Source organism: Megachile rotundata, chromosome 1 (assembly GCF_050947335.1).
Source record: "Megachile rotundata isolate GNS110a chromosome 1, iyMegRotu1, whole genome shotgun sequence".
Lineage (NCBI taxonomy): Eukaryota > Metazoa > Arthropoda > Insecta > Hymenoptera > Megachilidae > Megachile > Megachile rotundata.
Genome location: NC_134983.1, coordinates 7,973,216 through 7,996,248, shown reverse-complemented (window position 1 = coordinate 7,996,248; position 23,033 = coordinate 7,973,216). Strand labels below are relative to the sequence as shown.

The window sequence follows — 23,033 nt, the reverse complement described above, 5'->3', positions numbered from 1 at the left end:
AACGACTGTAAAATTTATTGATTTATTGTTTATTTTAGGCGATGGGTCTGATATTTGGTTAGAAGTAGGATCGGTAGCTTTAGGTCCAGTAATTTTAGAAGCTGCAATTTCGCTTCCAACTCCAGAACATAATTTACATTTGGTACAAAACAAATATTTAAAATTACACGACGAAGCCACGAAACGATTATGGTTTTTATGGCCCCAAGAAAGTGGTGTAAAATCAACAAAATGCGGTTGTATAGGTGGCTGTGCATTTTTTGGAAACAATCGGAATGGACCGAAATTTTTTAAACCGAGTTACCACGATTTTCAAGATGGTATCAATGTTGCTGCATACAGGTACAAATTTACGCATTAAAATGTACATAAGTTCTTAAATTGTTAATAAATTTATTTTTTACTTGTTTTAGAATTAACGAATCTGGAAAAGAAAAAGGGTTTGGACAGTCTATTTTACATGATGGCCAGCTAGTATTCCACACGTCGCCTTATAATTTACCAGATGTGTCCTTACAAGACTACCCAGTTACAGGATTAAAAGTAACTGCTACACAGGATGGATCGCAAACTTCGAAAAAGAGTGTTGAACGACCAAGGTCTGTGACAGATCATAATAAAGATTTGGGTATCGAAGAAACTAGTAGTACAAAATTAATTGCTACATCAGCAAGTCCATTCACATGCAGTGGGGAACGGAAACTACTGGACAGAAGATTTTCTTATACATCAATGCGGTAATCTTTGGAACAGCTTTGAAGTGGTTTATTCATGATTTAAATTATGTTTTTAAATATTGCATGTTTGCATAAATATGCTAAACCTTAAGTTTTTAATACATATTTAAAGTTTAAAAAGAATTGAACGGTATAAATTTTTTAATTCCTTATTTATACTGCTATTCACTATACTTTTTTGATTTATCTTAAGTTTCAGTGGGTTCTGTCTCCACAATAATTTTCGCTTTTTGCAAGCTTTTCGCCTCTTTCATACATTTTCAAACATTTATTTCTTATGTGCTACGCTATCATATACTAAGACACCATGATATTACTAAAAATAAAAATAAATATCAAATATATAACTTTTACAAAATAAGTAAATATTAAAATGTTACATTTCTTGTATTAGAGGATTTTATTATTTTACTTTTTATTGCAGTGGTAATAATGTAAAAGATGTACCCTATTCTCGACTAGTCGACGCAAGTCCCGTTGCACAGTTACCGCAAAAGTTGGATTCAGATTCGAAATTACATACAGAACGAAGTAAATCCATTTTGAGTGTTCCTGAAATTGAAACTGCTCCAAAAAGTAGTGTATCTGATTCCAAACTAGCAGTTGATTATTTCAATGCATCCGATGTGGAACCATTTGAATCAAATAGTCCACAGTCATTACCAATAGTATCTACGGAAATGAATTTTTCTGAGTCAATGCAATCGAGCACGAAAACTGCTGATGGTATCAACATTTCTGACTCTCATCATTCATTATACATAAAATCAGAATCTGAAGAGAAATTAAAGCAAGAGGTACAATTAAATTTTTTGTCATAGTGTTATACAGAAGTTCTGTTTTCTTGTGATTAATTAATTTTATGCCTACAGGTACAACGGACAATATCTATGTCTTCAGAAAATCATTCCGAAGCTTTTTATTCTGCCGACGAAGATACAAGTCACGGATTAAGTGGAAGTCGTACGTCGAGCTTACGACAATCTATCGTTGGATCTGGTTCAGTATTAAATCGGAATGATAGCATGAAAAAGAAATTTTCATCGGACTTATCTATCGTAGAAAGCTCAACAAACGCGAATGTATCCGTATCTGAGAAAGCACACACTTTAGAAAGAGCGAAACCGCAAATGATAAGTACTAAAAGAAGTCCTAGAGTAAATCGAAATACTAGTTTTCAAAATGACGTTGACTCAAATGAAAATGGCGGTATGCGAGACTCATCCGATAGTCATTCTGTTTCCTCTACAAGTTTCATATCTGCTGTGTCTTCACAAGAAGATGTTACACTTGTAAATCTACATATGCAAGTAAATAAACCGATCGTTGACTCACCACTTTTGATGTCGAGCTATGTCAGTCACTTAACGCAGGTAATATAAAATACATGTGTACTGTAATTTTATATTTTTTAGTTAATATGTATACTGCATACTTGATTTTAGATGCGTTGTTCAAATTGGAGTCAATCGTCCATCTCAGCAGGAAGTGGTGCATTTACGACGCCACTTTTTCAGCGTACAGAGGAAGGCAGACTGGTTTATGTTGGTGCAAGATACGTACCAAAATTTGAGACAGTTACAGAGGGATTTACGTCGTTAAAAATGATCACAAGGTCCGATGGTTCTCCCGTAGCTAGTTCATCCAATAAAACTCCAACGCATCCATATCTTTGGGACAGCACAACTTTAAATCAAATGGAAGGTAATATATGTAACAATTTTCTTCATATCGTTACATATTGTGGGGTATAACGTTTGCATTCAGTGGAAGTTCTTTTATTATACTTAGGCGAAATACACCATACTACCCACAATGAAGAAGAGTTATTAACTGTGCAACATGAAAGTGGTTCACGTACAACAGTTATTGTCAAATTCAAGGGCGATGTAGATATCATGTTAAGTCCTATGGTGCTTGAATCTTTACAACGTTTCATTGATGCTATCATACCAACATTAGCTACCTTACATCCATTAACCATTTTGAATCATTTGCATCATGAGTGTATTGGAAAAGTTGAAGATGCTAATATCTTAAAGCAGGATCAAAGCTTATCATATTGGAGTCAAGTGCAAACAAGTTCAAAACGATCCACTGCTGAAAGAAATATTAAGAATGGTCAAGGTGACGATAAACGTTAGTTTGAATACAATTCAATTTTTTGTTTTTAATACAGATGCATACCTACTAACACATATCTTTAACAATAGGTAAAATTGCTCTACAAACAAATGTATACGAAGAAAGTATTATGACACAAGTACAAGGCAGTATTATTTTACCAAAGGTAGTTAGTAATTTATAATACATTATTTCTTGACGCACAGCGCAGTTTCACTACATGGCTTTCTTTCGTATTACAATTTGAGCGAATTCCATAATTTGTGCAGTCTCACAGTTTCTTTTAAAGCCATGTTTCGAGACTCTATCGTAGATGATATTCTTTACGCAATTGTTATTATATTTTATTTATAGATGAACATAACTTTATTGCAAGCTTCGGTGGTCGAAGAAATTATATCCTTTTCTGCTCTCGAAAATATTCGTGATTTAACATGTGTATCGCTATTCGCAATTTGTTTCGATGATGCAATAGCAAGGTTTTACATCGGGAAGCAAGCTCGAGAAGTAGTTCAAACGTTTCATAAACCAGCTGTATTACCAAATCAGAAAAAAGTAAACAAAATCAGTAAGGCATTTTTACCAGGACATCAAACAGCTGCTGTAGTCGCAGATATTGGAAGTGGAGAAACAGTATACATAGAGACCTCGGAGAAACAACAAGAAGAAATTGTGGTCACATTAAATATAGGTATATTGTATTTATGTTATACATCATGGTATAATTGCAAAATTATTAAATGAGTTAACTTATCATAGGGAAAGCTCATTCACAATTACGAAGACTTAGAAATGAATCGTCAATATTAAAAGATGCTGTTATAACAGCAATTCCTACTCATTATTCAAGAGTATTATTTACGTGTACAAGGATAACTTCTCCATTGAAATGCGTTGATTATTATTTACATCAGTTTATAGACGACAAAGAGAAAAGTGTATGTTCCTTATCCTGCTTAATCTATATCATACTATTACTTATTTTGAAATTACTGGAATTATATTTATTGTAGAAACAATCTGGTCCCCCACAAGCAACAGAGGAATTTACTTTAGGAAGTGGGGAAGATAGACTAGGTTTCATAATGTTTGAATGTGGTTTGGAAGGTATCAAACTGAAGGTAGTAAAAAGATCTCAATTTGAAAAAGGAGAAAATGGAAGCGACGATAAAAAAGTCGATGCTGAAATATTTTATACAGATAGTGTAAAAAGTCAAGAGGAACTAGACAATGCAGCTAGTACATATTATTATATGTATATTCAAAAGTAAATAATTATTAATAAGTGTTATAGCTATTTCATTATATTGCAGCTTCTACTGCACCTGCAGCTGAACCAGAAACAGCATCAACTAATTTACGTAATGGAGCACAAATAAATACAAGTGCGACGTGCGCTAGTCTTGCTTCGAAAGCAGAAAATGGAAATACTGTATCTTGTGTCATAGAATTGAAAACAGTGTGGTTCAATTTTGCGGCCCCGCCGCGTACTCCAATAACAAGGAAAATTGATTATACTCGATTAGACTGGAATTTACTAAGTACAGCATCGCCTGCTATAAATGCTTGGATGAATCCTAGTAATAAATTTGCAATTCGAATTGTACACATGTTTAGAACTATGTATCGAAGATCAACCGCTATTGTTGCTTGTCTTATGGCAGAAGCATTAGATGTGCAAGCAATTCATATGCCAGCTAAGGTACTTATATTGACTCATATTCATTAATTTGAAAAAATTTATTATTATTATGTGCTCCATAGAGTCGTTACGGACGATTAACTCCATTAGCGAAAACATTACAAGAAGATCCATCCTGTCAATTGTGTACGATTTTACAAAATTATGTTCTATTAAACGATTTAAAAATTATTGAAGCTAATTTAAAAGAATCGGATTTACCTTTGTTATCGACACTTCGTCAGGTAAATTGTGTTATAAATATTAAACATTCTAAATACAGATTTTAAGTCTTGAAATTATATTAATATTTACATGCTTTTATTATCTTATTATTAGGGTGTTATAGTGCTGAGTAGGCAATGGAAGAATGTTCTTTATACTCCACTGCTGTTGGAACACAATTACAAAACTAAACACGTTAAACCATTGAATGTCACATTTGCTGTTTCAGACCCTGATGAGGTATGAATACATATCATTTTTTTGTATTCGATATTCGACATTCAAAGTGAAATCATAAGTATTGGAAATGGATTTATACATAGTTTTATTTTTTCATATTTCTTATTAATTTTCTTCAAGTATTTATTAACAATACTTATCTTTTTAATACTTAATATCTGTAATTTAAAACTATTATTTTTTTATTTCTCATATAACATTATTATAGTTACATAATTTTTATTCAAGAGAAGTTTTTTATTTCATTCAGAAGTTCATGTATATTTTTATGGTGAGCATAATTTGGTAGGTAATTTTTTTTTCAGCAAATAAGCAAGGATGTACAGGAGGATGATAACAGTATAAAATTCAGTAAGAATTTTAATATTTCACAGAAGTAGTTCTAACAAAAGACCTTGTAAATTTTCATCACGTAAAAGTTTGAATTAATTTTCACATTAATAATTACACAAGCTTTATTTTATAACTAAAACTCTATTAACTCTATTCTAACAAACAATACGCTGGTGCTTCCATACACTATACGTTTTTTAAACGAAAACTTGCACATTTATGTTATGTACGCAATCTTGCAATAAAATATAGCTTATTTTACCTCATATTTAACAAATTTATAATTTATAATTTAATCATATTTTATAATTGCATTTATAAAGTACATTTGATAAAGACAAAAAATTGAATACAGAGCTAAAAATATCACAAGTAGTACATGTTCAAATTTTAGGACTTCCTGTGAAATTCAAAACTTCTAAACTTAAAACTCTTTTAAATTATTTTATATTGTTCTTTTTTCATTTTTAAGATCTACTTTATCATACAGTACTAACATTAAAATATTTCTACTTAAAACTTTAGTGTATACATTGAATTAATAAATTATTATCATTTTTATTGTCCAAAATGTTGGATAAAAATTTTTGGATTTGACTGATTCCTGTACAGGAAAATTTGCTGACAGACGGTGAGGGTAGTGCGGGTGAAGTAGATGAACAGGAAGTCACAGATGAATGTGCTATGTTAATTCACACTGATCATATGCATAAGCATACACATATCAAGAGTGGACAAGATAAAAGTACAGGTATTATAAATTAAACTGATTTAAAGTATTAATCTATGAAACCAAGTATATAGCATACTGTATTCCTGTACCACTGTCATAATTTTGTTAATTTATCTGATGTTTTATGAAACATCCTTTTAATACACCTGCAGCTTGTTCAGCATTTGCTTTAAACTGTAATTTCAGTAATTGCTTAACGTCTAATTTGCACTTTTACATTGAAGAATTACAATAAGTGTCTCTGCCAATGATTATAGTGTTTAAATATTAGCATTGATATTTTATTTAAAATTTTTATATTATGCATACTATATTTATAAAATTTCTATCTACTTTGATCAGTATTTTTGAATTACCTTTGAGTTATGGATAATACTGAAATTTGCAAATAGCTATATAAATTATTACTTCTTTGATTATATTTACTATTAAAAACTATATACATGAAAAATCTCTTTAGGATTTTCGGAAATTTTTAGAAGAATTATAGAAGTTGACTCTTCATGTCTCTTATTCTGTTTAAGTTTTGATTACATCTGTAGAGTTTGATCTACATTAACAGAAGTAATAAATATATTTGGTTAAATAATGTCCCTGCTATTAAAATTGTAGCACGCTTTTCCTAAATATGCTTAGTTAATCTCATTTTGTGCTTACTGAACCAAACACATGGCTTGATATGAAATAACCAGGTATTTGTGGTGATGGTTTGACGGTTCCTGTAAGTTCTCCTCGAGGAAAAGATACAACCCCTATTGCAACACCGGTTCCAGGCCCGGATTCATTAACCTCTCCCTCTCCACCAGTAGCTCATCTAAAGAAAGGAAAATCATTACAACCTACACAAGTGCCTGCTAGTACACGAGCAAGTATTGTTTTTCCATTGCTTGCAAGTGGTGGGTTATTTAATCAAGCTCGGGAACCAAATAACATAAGTAAGTGCGAGCTAATCAAACTCCATAGAACATATGGTAGCAGTTTATATATTGGTATATGATAAATTTAAGATCTTTTGACTCAATCAATGACACAAGGATAGAAGAACAAAGGAGCAAACAAAAGAATAGAAAATATTGAATTTCCAATGTACAGACTGTTTTCACCATACTGATTTATCTAATATTAATTTTGTCTGAAGTTTGTATTGCTACGCACTTGAATTACAAGGGAGTCTCTCTATATGGCCCTGGGTGAGGCCATAGAGAGCAGAAGAAATTGTAGAACGGGCCATATAAACAAAAGCTCCTTCTCCATGTAATACATAATTAGATTTTAAAACTTTGTAGATTTGAAATTTCGAAAATTTGAATATTTAAATTTTTCTATGTGCTCTGGTGATAAAAGAGCATCATTAGTGTATGTGAAACTCCATATGAGGGATATTAGCTTTACTGGTCATATAAATCAGAGCCATATAGCGAAACTGCACTGTATAGCATAATACGTTTTTTAAAACATTAGATTCCTTCTTTTTTATACCTATTGCTTATTACTTCACTAAACTGCTTATTAGATGTTTGTCTTGTATTTATAATTATTTTTGTCCAAGTCCATAACTATACTTACCTCACAACATTTTGTGCTTTAATTTTTTGGATAACAATTTTTTAATGAAATTCATATATGTACAAATAGTACTTTACATTAGGTTACGGTACATTACGAGAAGAGAAAACACCTCAGATCCACGTTTCACATTCTCATCAACTTGGATCCAATCCAAGTATTTATTCTGGAGGTGGTCATGGTAGTCAGCATAGTACTGGAAGTTTGGATCAAGTTACATCTCCAACAAGTCATCATTCTAATAAACCTTTAAGTACAGGAGAAGATTTGTACAGTTGGATGGCCAAGCAGCAAGAGTTTATAAAAGACAATGATAAAAGCAATTTAAAAGGAAATTGGGTAAGCAATATTTTATGTTTCAAATGATAATTGATGGGAAATATTTGCTACATAGTATCCACTTTTATTGTTGCTTTCATCTCAGGTCTTTCGCGCAGAGCAAAAGTCTTTGAAGGTATTTTAAATTCATTTTAGAATTGCATAGGCTACCTTGCATAAATACAATTTACCACAGTGTTGATCAAAACATGTTTGGTGTTTTTTGTATATTCTTAAATATAATAAAAATATATGTTTTTAGGATTCAAAAATTAATACAATGACGACAGATGATACAGAAGACTCTGATGTTCACAGTGGTACCCTTCTTTATCCAATGAAAGATTCACTTAGACTTTTGGATGCACATTTAATCTTTGAACCACTTTTGTCTTCCTTATCGGTTATGCCACAACAAATGTTATCTGCCATTGGTTCAGGAAATGTGAATAATGTATCTTCTTTGGACTCATTAGGATCAAATTTATCTTTAGTAGGAAATATGGAAACTATGCGTATCGATATAGTTGTTAGTGAATTCGGAAAAGTAACAGATAAAAAGAAGGGTATGTTAAGAAACATCTGTCTAAACAATCAATTTGAATTATTATTTGAAATAGTAATGCAATATAAATTTTAATAAAACTATTAGGTAGCAAATACCAAATGAAGAAAGGAAATAGTTCCAAATTTCATTTGAATATACCACCAGAAACTCCGGCATTTTTATGTGAAAAGATTGGTATTGACATAGATGTTAAGAAAATGGCTGATATGACAGTAGATGATATGATTCAAAAACAGACTGTTTTGTACATATCTAGGGGCCAATTGAAGAAACATACAAGTACAGTTGTGAATTTTAGTTTAAATATACGATACATTAGCCAACAAGTAAACATGCCTCTTCTCAGATTATTACATCAAATTAGTAACATGTATCAAAATGTCAAAGAAACACAAATGGAACTGAAAGAACAACAACCGGAGAGCAAACGAAACAATACTTTAATTGTTAATGATACAATAGCAAAAAATGGCTCATCTTCAAGTAAATATAAATATTTTAATTGACTTACATGAATTAAGCATGTATTGACCTTAACTTAATACATTTTTATTTCATGAATAGCATCTGATCTACAAGAACAACTTTTATTGGAGGGTAAAAAGATAGATGTTCCATTGCTTCGTAATAATTTTGAGCCTAATTTATCAAAAGTTATATCACCCGGCGCGAGTATTCGATCTCGCCCGCAAAGTTTTGCTCAAAAATTACGTAGTACCGGAAAAAGTGTGAAAGGATATATCAATTTAAGCGAAGGCGTAATTACCCCCAATTTTGGAGCGAGTCCTAGTGGATCAGGATTAGACAAATTTTGTGTACTTCCTGATAAATGTAAAGATACAGCGCATCTTACACCACGATGTTGGAAAACCATCTATTACTTACTGGATTTGTATGCTACACGACCGGAAACTAAAACTATTACACATCGTTTCTCTATACCAGCCGATGCATCGGAACATTATAAAAGTGGACGAAAATACGAATTATTAAATGAAACAAAAGATGTAGATATCGAGAAAGGATTGAATGCTGAAAACAGCTCAACACCAGTACCACTACCACGAGAATTGAGTTAGTATTAATTCAATTTTCAAACTTATAAATTTATAAACTGTGGAAATTTACCTGTTTGTGTATAACATTTTCTTTTTATTTCTATTATAATTGTTTAACATATGAATGCAATTTGATTATACAACTTTGAAATAATCCGAATAAAATTAAAGGTGGATCTTTTCTAATTTATTATTTTTTTAAAACAACGTTTTATAGGCATAGTAACGGGAGAACGAACAAGACTAGTTATATTTGGAGTTGCCCGGATACATCGAACCAGATTATTGGCTACACTTAGCGGATTAAAACTTGAGGCAGAAATAACAAGTCTTCATGCGAGTTTAACATGTCGCAAAAAGTCAAGGCCCGCAAGCTTAGAATGTAGCTTAACCGGGCAAATAGGCAGGACTATGATCGTTTTATTAGAAGGTGTAGCACCGAGTCAGCAAACAGTTGTCAAAGTAACTGTGGGGAAATCACAAGCACTGTATTCTAGCATTAGTAGACGTCAGAAAGATAAAAATAGTGGATTATTGACTGTTGGTGCAGTCAATATTGACATTCCCCAACATCCGGTAGCTTTACACGGTATGATGACTAGAGGCAGCAAACAATTATCTTCAACTTTGCAAGTAAATATATTTACTCTCTGATATATCATTTTTATGTGTTTACTTATGATAATTACATTTATTTTGATAATCGGAAAACTTCAGGAATTAAGGGTAACAAGAACATCATCGAGAATGTCCAGGGGCCAACAACCAGATGAAGTGGATACAGGTGTACCTAGTAGTCCACATCATTATGCCCCTGCCCCATCTGTTGATTTAGAAAAGCCACAAGTCGTATCTAGCTTGCTAGAGCCAATTATAATGCAGTTCCACATAATTCTTCAAAGTTTAAGTATAACCGCAGCTCTATTACCATCTTTGCAAGCACAATATAAAATGGATCAAGTGACTAGTTCTGGTATAACTGGGAGTAAAGCTAAATTCACAATAGATTTACCTCATCACACCTTGAGTTTTACAACGAAACTTCAAGTAACCGAAGCAAATTTACCATCTGAAGCTAGTATTGGACTTCCCAAGGTACATGTATCCGCGGAGTACATTCAAGATGGTAACAGTAATATGAATGATAGTAAATTAGCTGGTTAGTAAAGTAGCTATTTTTTCATATTATAACGTCAGAGATGTTATGGTTTAGAATACAAGTATATTCGATAAGTTTCTTATAATTTACAGACGGTGTTGTTTTAAGACAAGGCAGCTACCTCAGTGCTACAGCTGATATCGGTGTTTTTGAACATTCTTTGACTACAGATCTTCTTAATCATTTAGTGTTCGTACAAAAAGTGTTCATGAAAGAAGTAAACGAAGTTGTACAAAAAGTTTATGGCGGAGAGAAACCGGTTCCTCTGTGGTTAGAAGATGAAGAGCCAAATAATACAGTCGTTAAAAGGATATTATTTACATTAATCATTCGTATCAAAGTATGATATTTTCATTTAATACTACAGTATTTCGTGTACTAATGTTTTTAATATTTTTTATTTTCTATTATGTACAGAGAATACAATTAACCGCAACAACTCCAACAAATTCGGCAGTACGGTTGGAAACTGGAGCTGTCGAACTTCAGTTATCTAATAGAGTACAAAATGTTTCTGGTGCTACTCAACCAAATCCATATATGAAATTATTTGGGAAAGCTCAAGTTGACATTAATTTAAGTCTCGGTCAATTGCTGAAAAATGTGTTATTTGAAGAAGCCGACCCGGAATTTCAACAATTCGCATTTTTCAATACTAGAGTAGGATTACGGAATGCCTTTCAAGAAGAGATGGCAGAAGATGAAGATAAAGAAGTAGTTTTAATAACGTTGAAGCGTCCATTAATATACGTTCAACCGGTGGCTATTGATAAGGCTATACTTGTTTGGTTAAATTATAAAAATGCATATGAATATTGGAACGAAAAAAGAGCTAATTTAAATAAAGAGGTTTTAACGTTTGGCCAGATAACGAGTCAACTAAGTGCTCCCCATTTAGGGACATTATTTTTACAACTAACCGTGGATGATATGGGTATTTGTGTACCGCTTAATCCTTTACCACCTACGTGGGGTATGAACAGAGGACTGTATGATGGCGAATCGAGAGGTGCTGTAGTCGTGACATTAGAAAACACAAGTATATCAGCATGCAGCAGTGGTAGTTTAGTTAGCAAAGGAAGGTATGAAATTATTATTAAAATCGTTCTGTATCATCATGATTAACTTTTACACATGAAATAATGATGTCTTAATTTTATTACACAGATTTATGGGTTTGTGCTTAAGATTTGCTGATGATTTTGAGACTTCTTTGGATGATTGGAAACCTGATGCAACTGATAGCAGTATCATGAATTTATGTATGGTATCTGAAGGCACCTATGAAGTATGCAGTAGAACAATTGCACAAAAACCAGACAAATCTGGTAATAGGAATACAATACCACTTTAATACTTCCTTACAATGAACACATCATGTATACTAATTGTTTACAGATAATGCTAAGTGGATTTTAAATGTACAGTGGCAGATGGAAGGTGTTGATATTCATTTAGATGTGAATGTAGGACAACAATTGTCAGCACTTGGGCATACGTTAACGATGTTAACCGGTTCTGAAGAAGATGATATTCATGAACATACGGAATATGATAGCGATGATGGAGATCAGCCAGATAATAGTACTAGCCAGGTTAAGAAAAAAGTATGGTTTAATTATATTTATTTTATCCTATAGTACTCTTTTGGTCCTTTGATTGGATGATGTGGGTATAAATTTTCTATAATTATCTTAAAAGGTTGAAAGAAGGTTCCTCTACTTTTCGGTTTCCACATTTTTGTTTCACTTAAAAACTTCATAATGACGTGATTATTATTTGCTAACTGGAATTTTAATATTTACAGGAGAGTATATTAATGAAGAAATCTAAAAACTGGACAGATAATTTACCTGCATTCGTTTTTGACCCTACAATCGACGCGAAGAAGAGATCGAAACTAATTGAGAAAGAAATGAATGAGCAAGCAAAAATTATAAATGATCTACGATCTTTGGGCGCTTCTCATGGAACTATAGAACAGGAAATGAAACGTTTGCATGAATTAGAAGCTATGGTGTTCAAAGATTTTAGAAGGTATGTTTCTATAAGATAAACTTAGATCAGTTGCTGTAGATTAAAATATGATTGCTAATGCTCTAAATTATACAGAGATATGATTCAAAAGTTGAGAAGACAGTCTGTTAAAGCGTCTGGAATAAAAGGTAAATTAGGACTTGGTGGTAAACCGAATACTTATCGATCACGTTCGTTTATTGTACCATCACCGACACTTGAAAATCAACTTGAAAGTCCGGAGGACATAAATATGGAAATTAACTCAGCGAATTCTGCTAGCTATGAAAGTAGTCCTAGAAGTGGTCCTAGTCGGTATGATATATTTCTACTTTAGTAATAAAACTTTTTTTTCCTTTTTATTTAACTTCAACTTATTACAGTGCTTGGATTATGGTTTATATTATCAATTAAATGTATATGAAAAGACTGTAATTTTTTACGTATTTTGAACTTCTAAGGTCTTAATTTTAAAATAAGTGCGGATTTGTAGGTCGGCTTCCCTGCGTGTCAGAGGACTTGGTGGTCCACGAGTTACATTCAGTGATACACACACAATAGGAAGGTATGTTTGTAAATTTAATATTTCTTTCACTATATTTTAATACATTATTTCATCACATAGGCAATCATCATTACCAAGTGCTGGCTCCGAATTAAGTTTACCAGAAGGAGAATTGGAATGGCCAGAAACTATTGAAATAGAAGGAGAACGAGTTGAACTAAGAAAGAAAAATAGAGATGTCAGTTGCACCTCAAGTTATGATAGTATGGAAGGAAAGTACGTATAATAATAAAACGTGACATGTATTATTGAATTTTATTCGCTCAAAATAATTCTTTGCAGTGCACCGTTACTTGATTCATTTGGAAAAGAACAATCTTCATCGACCTCATCGCCATATATAACACCACAGAAAGCTCAAGAGCCTAATATAGATTTTGAGCTGGACGTTAAAGTTCTAATCAATAGTGGCAAATGCGTGCTTCATACGAAGGATCCAGGAAAAGAAGATGAAATTAAAATGTAAATCTTTATATTATACATGTAATTTTGTTGTTGCGTATATTTCGGGTGATTAATAATAACGTTACGTTTTTATAGTATGAGCAGAATGAAAAAGGAACGATCGTGTTCAGGAGGTACATTTGAATTTCAACCAAGCAGCCCTAGTAGTAGTAGAAAGCATTTAAGTAGTAAAGAAAAATCATCCACTACAAGTACATCTCGATTACGATATTTGCAACATACAAATGTACCTTTGGTGGATTTGACAATTTTTCATATTCCTGGTTTAGATGTAAAGGTATGTTTACTTTTATACATGATAATTGAGTGTGCCTTATTGAAATAATTAATCCTAAAACATTTAATATAGTTTTAAATACTACAAAGATATTTGACGTGACTCGCCTTGTATATTACACACACATATATATATATAGATATATACAAACAATATGATATTGTAATAATATTGAATATTTGTAGTTACATTATGAATCTAAAACGCTACCTGAAGAATCGGTATCTCCACGGATATCGTCGGACAATACTATGCTTAATCCTTCATCAGTAAGCATGCTTAAGAAAGCAAGTACTAAAAAAGCCAGCTTATTTGCCTGGATGACACTTCAAAGTATACCGGAAGAAACCATAATAAGTCCACATATTCTTGAATTTCTGGAACAAACATTAGAACCAATACCAAGCAAAACCCATTTCCACAGTACTTTTCATAGTAATGCACAAACGTATCCATTAGAGAATACGGAAAGTACATCATGGGCTGCCACCGCAGCAAGTAGCAATTACGTTTACGCGAGTTTCCCCGTTGATGTAATAGTGTATTTTCATATGCAACCTTCGACGTTTAGGTAATATTTAAATATTTATTAATTATATTGACATATTTGTACAACTATTGATTTTTATTACAATTATTAATTACTTTTGTAGATTTTCGTGTTTACCAGTTTCTCGTGTAGAATGTATGCTTCAATTGCCGTCCCTCGACATAGTATTTTCGTCCAAGCGAGCAGAAGAAGAGCTCGTTGAATTTCGAGAGTACAAATCTCCAAGTACACAGTCTACTGGGAAAGAAGCGGGTTCAGCAATTGGCGGATTGTCTGTTACTGGATGTTTAGCTGATTTCTCCGTTTACATTTTTCATCCTTATGGTGGTGGCAAGAAAACAGGCTTAAAAGAAGCGCAATGGTCACCTTTATCTGATAGCGAGAGAAAAGATTCTTTAAGCATTAACGTTGAATTCGTAAAATTTCACATGTCAAGAAGTCGAAAATTGAATTTTCAAAGTGAACAATCAAAGAAGATATCGGATACTAGCCGCGCAGTCATACGGTTTTCAAGTAAGTATAATTTACGATACATTGAAAACATAATATTTTCCTACTTTGAAAAATAATTGTTCTTGAATAATGCTTTTAGCTATCGTTGATATTGGATCTGCCTCGTTTAAATATGATATGAGAAGATTAAGCGAGATTTTGGCTTTTCCCAAAGCATGGTACAGACGTAGTATAGTACGTCGTTTATTTTTGGGAGATCTGAGTTCAGGTACCGCATATTCTGAAGGTGATGGCAGTCCTTCTTTAAATCAGGAAGAAGCAGTCATGGGTAGCTCTTTATTAAAACATTACGATCGACACGGCACTGATGGCCTGTCAAAAAGTGCTCCAGAACGAAGCCCAACATTGAATAGGGATAAATTAAGATTGAGTCTAGAAAGTGATATGCCCACGCACGCACGATTGAAAGGTATTAAAAAAAATGAACATTATAACAGTTTTAAAAATACAATTTGTAACATTTTATTTGTGTTGATATTAGATATCGGAAGGGGATGGAGTTTCACTTCAGACAAACAAACGTCATCTTCAGAAATGAAATTAAGGGAAGCTGCTTGGGAGACATTGGTGTTGTTTGCAATAAATTTCACTCGTTTAAATGTTCATATGAATATGGGTAACGTGATGGGCAACGTCACATGGATGACAAAAGATTTCCGATCCGATGGAAGACTATCTATAGGAAGTAGTGGGCATAAAAATTTGTATATAGGAGTTGGATTAGGTGGTTCCAGTTTAGATGCAAAAGGTGGTATTGTTGGTGGTACCATAGAATTGAGCAAAATTGATACGTACAGTAAGTTATTTATATCAAAACTAGTTTTTAAAAATGAATTCTTTGAATTATTTTACATTGAACATTTTTGCAGTACATATTCGAGAAGAACCTGGAATAGAACCTGATCACACAGTTGGTTTAAAACTGTTTGCATTGGAATTGCGATTAGATTATATGGGGGCGAGTGTGTTAATGTCTAGAGTGTCTTCATTAGATGTTACGTTAAGAGACGAATGGAAAATTAATCGAAACAGTAGTGGAGATGCTTTTATGCCAACAAGAAGGTTGATTTTATATTTGGTTTTTACTTTCTAGGTTTAGGTTAAATAGATTGTTAACCATTCTTTTAAACGTTATTCTAGGCCTGCAGTAATTTTCATGCACGGCGATTTAGGATGGGATCAATTGCAGCTTATGATCAGTGAATCAACAACTGCAGATTTATTGAAAATGTATTATAAATTGGATGAATTCTTTAGTCAACAGTTTAAGAGTAGTAAACGAGTGTTTAGTTCTTTGCAACCAAGGCATCAGAGGGTTACCAATAGCAGTTTCAAAAAAAGACAACAGAAAAAGAAACCTACTACAGAAGGTAAAATTTATTGCTGGTAACAAAGAGAGGTCAAACTGAGAATGTAAAATCATTGAGAAATGAAGTATATCTCAACAAGAAAATTAAACGTTAAATATTTTTGCAAACAATGCCTGTAGTCCGAATATGGATTTGTATATTTTGCTCTAGATTTATCAGAAAAAGTTGAATTAAAATTTACAATTCTACAATTGCGACTTCTTCTTGTTAGCTATAAAATATGTTTGCATACAATAAAGTATAAAATGAAAATCAAAAGTGAATGTCATAGGGCCGTGGAATCTAAATCAGACTATGATGTCCGATGCTCGTCATCACAGACATTGGCAGGGAGTGTTAGCTCAAGTGGCAGGATTACAATTAGGTAGTCTAAGGTTTTCTCTACCATCAACGGGAACTGTACTTGGTGGTACAATGGAACTTCACGGCTGTAACATTAGTTTGGCATGCTTCCATGGAATTAACTTCAAGAGTAAAAGTTGGGCATTGTTTTCATTGAAGGAACCATGTATCAGTTTTGCAACTGAAGCACAAGAGATCCCAAGCGTCGAATGTAAGGATATTTTATATAAATTATATAAGATTTTAATTTCAACAGATTTTGTGATTTAATATTTCTTGCAGCGCCAAATACATGCGACGTTCATGTCGTGCAAACGTTGACCATTAGTTTAGGTCAGCAGCAAGAGCAACATGCAAGACATAATTCTATGGCTACCGTTTGCAAATTAAGTCGTAACGTAGTATTTCCGCCACAATTTAAATCACTGCAAGAATGGTTCCATTATGCATTTGCTAGCAGTGAAATTGATGGTATGTTGTATATGAATATAATAAAATTTAGAAATTTGAGACAACTCATAAATTGCTTAACAACTAAACGAATACGCATTGTTATAGTTATTGCTTTTAAAATTTGTAGCTGTAGATCGATTTCCATGTGTGGAAAGAGAACGAATTGAAACTACGTCTGATACTGGTAACATGACTCGAGGAAGAAGCACGTCAACCACTTCTGGAAAATTACAAGAACATTCTCATGCAAGAGAAGTTATATTTGCTTTACCGTCACTGCAGTTACATCTGAAGACTGAACACCTACAAACCGCCAAAACTCCGGACGTTATTGGTAAGTTGTACTTCTTTCTCTGACTGTTTAAGTTTGAAATATATGTACAGAAGTGACCATATGTTTAAAAATTATACAAACTTTGTGATATACAGTTGACAATTATAATTGGAATGCAAATGTTACTTCACTTTTTCCGACACATACAATTTACACATGAACATAAAAATTACAGTTTTATTAAGTACAAACTGTTTCTCTTTGACTCGTGTATTGCAACTATGTATTTTCTTCATATATTTTTAGGCGCTCCTAAACATATTTTCTATAGTAAGTACAGCGTGAAAAATCAATTTGTTTAAAATTTGGTAAGAAGTATTTAGCTTGCATTGAATAAAATTACTTTGTTTCTAGAATATTCAAGATTTTTTAATGCTTTAAAATTTACATACATAGTGTAAGTTTGTTCTCTAACACAAATGTATACAAAAATTGTTCTGCATGTGGAATGCTCAGTAAATGCGAAAAATTCCACTTGAGCTTTGATGATAAACTAGTACATAATTTGCGTAGATATGTTTATTACGCATGTTTTGCACCAGAAAATAATCATACCATGATCACTTGTATAAAAGAAATAGACAAAAACTGTAAATGCTTTATATCATGAATAGCTTAATTATACCTAAATTACAACAAATTAATGAAAGAGAATTTATTAGATAAAGTAGATGATATTGCAATATGAATACGTCTCTAATCCCTTATTCTACTAAACAATAAAAGCTTGTGTTTTGTATAAACGTGTTAATTTGTATATGCAAGTGCAATGTTACGGCTAGTATCGAACAAAATGTTACATAGAATATATATTTAACAATAATTGATTTCTCGACAGGTGAAAAACCATTAGTCGAATGTAGTTTCATAACAGAGTTTGAAGACCATATCTTTGTCACGGTAGACGCCGAAGCCTTTTTCTTCCTGCATGATCTAATCACTTCGTACGTAAAAGAAAAAGAGAAAGTGGTGAGTGTACTTTACACGTATTCGATAGAACAGGATATTATAAGAAGTTATAATTATTTCTGTTCAATATATAGCATATCGGTACACGAGCACACAGCCCCGATCCACATGAAAAGAAAACCGGAACTGCGACAACTAGCAGTACCTCCACTTCAGCAACGATCTCCGCTGAAGAGGAAAAGAAACGCAAACAATTCGATCCAGCAGAAATGTTTATAAAAGATTGGCGATCATACAGATGTAAAACATGGCATTTAGAGCCAACCGTAAGGTAAATCGATATATAACGTTATAATTATTTTTTATATTAAACTAGATTGCAATTGAAGATTTTGCAACAAGAGGAAAGTCTCATACAATTTATATTTTACATATTACAGGTTACTTTCATGGGCTGGAAAAAGTATCGAACCTTACGGTATAGATTATATTTTGCAAAAGTTAGGTTTCTCGCATGCTCGTACAACGATACCAAAATGGATTCAACGAGGTTTCATGGATCCTCTAGACAAATTATTAGCCATTCTCATGTTAAGAATGGTCTCAGCAGTTCGTGAAGAGCCTCCCGAGGAACAGAAAGAGCATAAACGAGAAAAGTAATCATTGTGATTCGAGGGTAAATAGAATTCAGAAACGTTCAAATTGAAAATCGTTCAGTAATCGTCCAAGATAATTAATGTTCTCTTAGCAGAGTACCAAACAAAGATAACAATAAACGATTCTACTCTAGTATTCTTCTGTAATAGATAAAACGAATGTTGCTTAATATGAGTTTAGAAGAAGAATATACATATTGTTAATTCACTAAGAGAATATGGTTGTTTGGGGTAACATGATTAAGTTTAGGAAGACCCATAAAATTGCTTGGGTACATGTAAGATATCAATACTATCTCCTATCATATGAGATAGTCTAAAATCATAATTAGGCAGCAAATTGTCTTTTAGTAATTGTCGATAAATATCGGCAATAAATAATTTAATATTTAATGAGTATTATTGATGATTGACTTCTTATTCAAGATAATTTTTGTGTATATGAATATCTTATAAATTTTCAGCCATACTTTCCACTTCAGTAGTCATATGGCGGATAACAAATATGAATAATGGGAAAAGGTTAAATGATATAGAATGTAGGTAGCATATAAAATATAATACAAATGGACACGTACGAATAGTATTAGGAAAATTTAAAGTTCCGTACGCGAGGTTGATTATAAACTGATTAGAGTCAATATATGCATAATGAATAAAAAGCAGGTTATTTGACAACCCTATTCTCTTGTTGAATTGATACAGGTAACAAAGTTTAGGAATGCGCAGCTCCATCTTTCGGATTCGGAATAAGTCGAATCTAAGATTTTAATTAATTCAAAATTTGTCCGACATATTAGATTATCCGTACACTCCCTAATCCCAGTGATTACTATATTAATTATCCCCAGTGTATAAAACAATGAATTCTATAACAAACCGATATTTCGGGTGAATGGGAAATTCACAGAACATTTGTAAGAAGCGTGTTAATAAGATGCAGCATATATAATCAAGAAATTGTACAATAGGGTATAGGCAAAGGTTTATAATCATCGATATTCCGATCGAATGTGTTGGATATTGCACAGAACGCCAAGGGCACATCAACGAACCTTAGAATATATATATGTATATTAACAACGTTTATAGCGACGGTTCGTAATATTTTCATAATATAAAAGAACACGAAGAATCTTAGTCCAATGTAGTTAAGTATTCGTCACTACAACGTTTGCGATCGTGACTGTAATCATCCTAAGATTAAAATACGCATTTCGTGCACGACGTTTAGTTTACCGAATTATCTAAAACGGAACAGAAGGTTCTCGGCTTTAGGATTTTATAAATTACGTTTATTTATGTATTATGTACAGTTAGCGTTCTAAGAAATATTATATGCCTAGGTAAGGATCATCGAGTTAATTATACGTGTTATGAATATCGAATTATGCGTATAAATAGAAGCAGAAGACACTTCTTGCTTGAAACTCTGCAGCTTTCTTAGCGTGTATTATCTCCAAAAAGATTGTCTTTCTATATACAAACTGCTCACGCGATTACGCTTACATTCTTAAGAATACGTTTTCTTTTTGTTCTAGTTCGACTTTTTTTCTTTCTTTTTACAATTGTAATTCTCAAGAAATGGAGTTTGTATAGTTAATCGATACCAGCCGTGGCATTTTTGCTCATTTTTAAACATAATTTTCGCGAACCCTACGATACCGTAATTTAAGTTTTAACACGACAGAATACAAGTTTCAATTATCGTTGTAATCTAATGTAATATATTGTTGTGTATACATAGCGCGATTCTTTCCGCATAATTCATGAATCTATAAATATACATATATATACATATACATATACATAATGATGCCAAGTTATGATTGCAACGTGCACTTTCAAACCGATGAAATTAACAAAGCTCTGATACATATTAGGCAATAAGTTGTTACTGCAGGATTACGGATTTCAATGTATACATATATATTCTATTTTAAGGGAGATGTAAAAAATTCGATTAAACGTAGTGGATACGCAGAGATAAGCAAACAGAAAAAAATAATCGATGTATCATTGTTCAAGCGATTTTTCTTTTTTTGAGAGACTCATATTAACATTACACACTTAAATTCAGGGCCGGCCCGACATAGATATTTCCTTGAAATACAAATATAATCGCTTCCGTGTGTTTATTTTTAAATGCTCACTTCCAAGACTCTATCGATAAAAGATATAGACAAGTTAATTCTATACTGACTCAGAAACTGTAAATTTTTAGTTAAGTCGCAGTAAATGTATGTTATGTTGTGATGTATGTATGTTTATGAAATTTGTAAGCGTTTTGAGCTTGAAACGTATACATATGTTTCTTTTGGTCGTGCTGAATGAAACCAGACACCGTGTCGGGCCGGCCCTGTTTAGACCCACCGATATATTCGCAAGAATTTATAATTTCTTTCGTTCAGTCTTCCTGCAGCATTACTTAACTTTTAAGCTGAAGCCATTACGATTAATATTGAACTTGTCTAGATGTAAAAATGTTAAACGAAAGATAATGGACAAGATGTATATCAATGTGTTTCTATTATGTTATAAAACGAGCCAAAAAGAAGAAGTTTCTTTTACATTGTAAGTGATAATTTTGGGTTTCTCACCGCTCATAACCGTTAATATTGTAACAATGACGTCTATTTGTAATAGAACATTAATTACTTTGAATTTTATAATGTCAAACATATATATACATATATAAATATATTATATACGCATTGAATTTGTATCGTGATATACGTATAGCTTTATATGCAAGTTCCGGCAATTTTATCATTGATGATTGAAAGTGTTTATAATATAGGATGCGAAAATTGAGTAGCTCTATAACTAATGAAAACTACACGGTCTGTAAGTTTAAGTAGTTTTAGAGTAAGAGTTTCATATTGAAATACTGATTGATTTAATTTAGTAAAAAAAAAGTATGTGGTATTTACAAATTTCTGTCATTTGAACTGCTGAAGTATAAGCTGAAGAAATGTGAAAACTTATTTTCAATATTTTCTCTGTAAATTGTGATAATATTCAAAATTTGTAAGATTATTTGAAGTTTTGCATTTTGTAAGTGCAATATTTTTGTTTGCATATAATATGTCCTGTCACTCGTTCTGTAGCTGTACAAAAATTTGTAGACACCATGTATACCCGAATAACGAAACACGTGTTCCTTTAAAAGTAATGCATTAAAGAAACTCGACGAGATTTTGCTACTCTCTTTAGCTACAATTAGTCGATTGTTATCCGCGCGTTAATTTATTCAAAATATATAATAAGTTTTACCGGAACTTGTATCACGTGCGTGTACATTTGCTCACTGTTACGACTTCTTCACGCGTGATGTTCTATCAAATTAACAAAAACGAAAAAAAGACTTGGTAGATCCAGCCAGTAGAAAAATAGCGAATTTTACATTGTAAACTTTAGTATTACTTGCGAACACACACACGGTGTATTTGTATAAATGTTTTCTTCTTTTTTTATTTATTTCCGTATAAGAACGATAAGAACATTCGTTTCAAACGAAGGAATCAGTGATCGATGTCGAAGCGACAAAGTAACTGAATCAACAGTTAATCGTTCAGTGGATTCCAAAATCTTTGTCTACGATTAGTCGATTTATTGTTAGATAGAATGTATTCATTAGTAATGACAGGGGCACATGTCCAAATTAGAAAAAATACACTAATGTGCCTGAGACATTAACGTTAGCATCTCTGTCTACAGTGTTTACGACATAGATTTTGGTTCGTTTCCACTTAGTTTTACTGAATTGTCAACTGTTGTTCTATTTTCTTTGTACATTTGTTATCTATACTTGAACAAGTCAATAAAAATATTTAAAGAA

General features: G+C 32.4%; 1 protein-coding gene across 16 annotated transcripts in view; it reads left to right on the top strand.

Annotated features, from left to right (window-relative positions):
* Positions 1–23,033, top strand: part of tweek (transmembrane protein KIAA1109 homolog tweek) — a 27,519-nt gene extending 4,486 nt beyond the window's left edge. For 2 of the 16 annotated variants that reach the window (XM_076537774.1, XM_076537785.1), the window contains exons 7-51: positions 39–342; positions 414–737; positions 1,162–1,534; positions 1,610–2,110; positions 2,183–2,441; positions 2,529–2,876; positions 2,951–3,027; positions 3,216–3,552; positions 3,621–3,799; positions 3,875–4,100; positions 4,175–4,563; positions 4,626–4,787; positions 4,882–5,007; positions 5,953–6,091; positions 6,766–7,008; positions 7,722–7,978; positions 8,064–8,093; positions 8,220–8,523; positions 8,610–9,008; positions 9,090–9,599; positions 9,801–10,216; positions 10,301–10,742; positions 10,835–11,082; positions 11,160–11,824; positions 11,910–12,070; positions 12,141–12,349; positions 12,550–12,779; positions 12,855–13,073; positions 13,252–13,323; positions 13,384–13,539; positions 13,606–13,785; positions 13,864–14,065; positions 14,251–14,636; positions 14,719–15,128; positions 15,208–15,537; positions 15,610–15,924; positions 15,998–16,190; positions 16,269–16,498; positions 16,758–17,051; positions 17,123–17,311; positions 17,421–17,627; positions 17,874–17,897; positions 18,466–18,596; positions 18,671–18,867; positions 18,977–23,033. In XM_076537774.1, the coding sequence (XP_076393889.1) occupies positions 39–342; positions 414–737; positions 1,162–1,534; positions 1,610–2,110; positions 2,183–2,441; positions 2,529–2,876; positions 2,951–3,027; positions 3,216–3,552; positions 3,621–3,799; positions 3,875–4,100; positions 4,175–4,563; positions 4,626–4,787; positions 4,882–5,007; positions 5,953–6,091; positions 6,766–7,008; positions 7,722–7,978; positions 8,064–8,093; positions 8,220–8,523; positions 8,610–9,008; positions 9,090–9,599; positions 9,801–10,216; positions 10,301–10,742; positions 10,835–11,082; positions 11,160–11,824; positions 11,910–12,070; positions 12,141–12,349; positions 12,550–12,779; positions 12,855–13,073; positions 13,252–13,323; positions 13,384–13,539; positions 13,606–13,785; positions 13,864–14,065; positions 14,251–14,636; positions 14,719–15,128; positions 15,208–15,537; positions 15,610–15,924; positions 15,998–16,190; positions 16,269–16,498; positions 16,758–17,051; positions 17,123–17,311; positions 17,421–17,627; positions 17,874–17,897; positions 18,466–18,596; positions 18,671–18,867; positions 18,977–19,196 (11,813 nt within the window). In that variant the 3' untranslated portion in view covers positions 19,197–23,033. Of the gene's footprint in view, positions 1–38; positions 343–413; positions 738–1,161; positions 1,535–1,609; positions 2,111–2,182; positions 2,442–2,528; positions 2,877–2,950; positions 3,028–3,215; positions 3,553–3,620; positions 3,800–3,874; positions 4,101–4,174; positions 4,564–4,625; positions 4,788–4,881; positions 5,008–5,312; positions 5,359–5,952; positions 6,092–6,765; positions 7,009–7,708; positions 7,979–8,063; positions 8,094–8,219; positions 8,524–8,609; positions 9,009–9,089; positions 9,600–9,800; positions 10,217–10,300; positions 10,743–10,834; positions 11,083–11,159; positions 11,825–11,909; positions 12,071–12,140; positions 12,350–12,549; positions 12,780–12,854; positions 13,074–13,251; positions 13,324–13,383; positions 13,540–13,605; positions 13,786–13,863; positions 14,066–14,250; positions 14,637–14,718; positions 15,129–15,207; positions 15,538–15,609; positions 15,925–15,997; positions 16,191–16,268; positions 16,499–16,757; positions 17,052–17,122; positions 17,312–17,420; positions 17,628–17,873; positions 17,898–18,465; positions 18,597–18,670; positions 18,868–18,976 lie in introns of all 16 variants that reach the window. The other 14 variants (XM_076537826.1, XM_076537790.1, XM_076537796.1 and 11 more) reach the window with 14 other exon arrangements.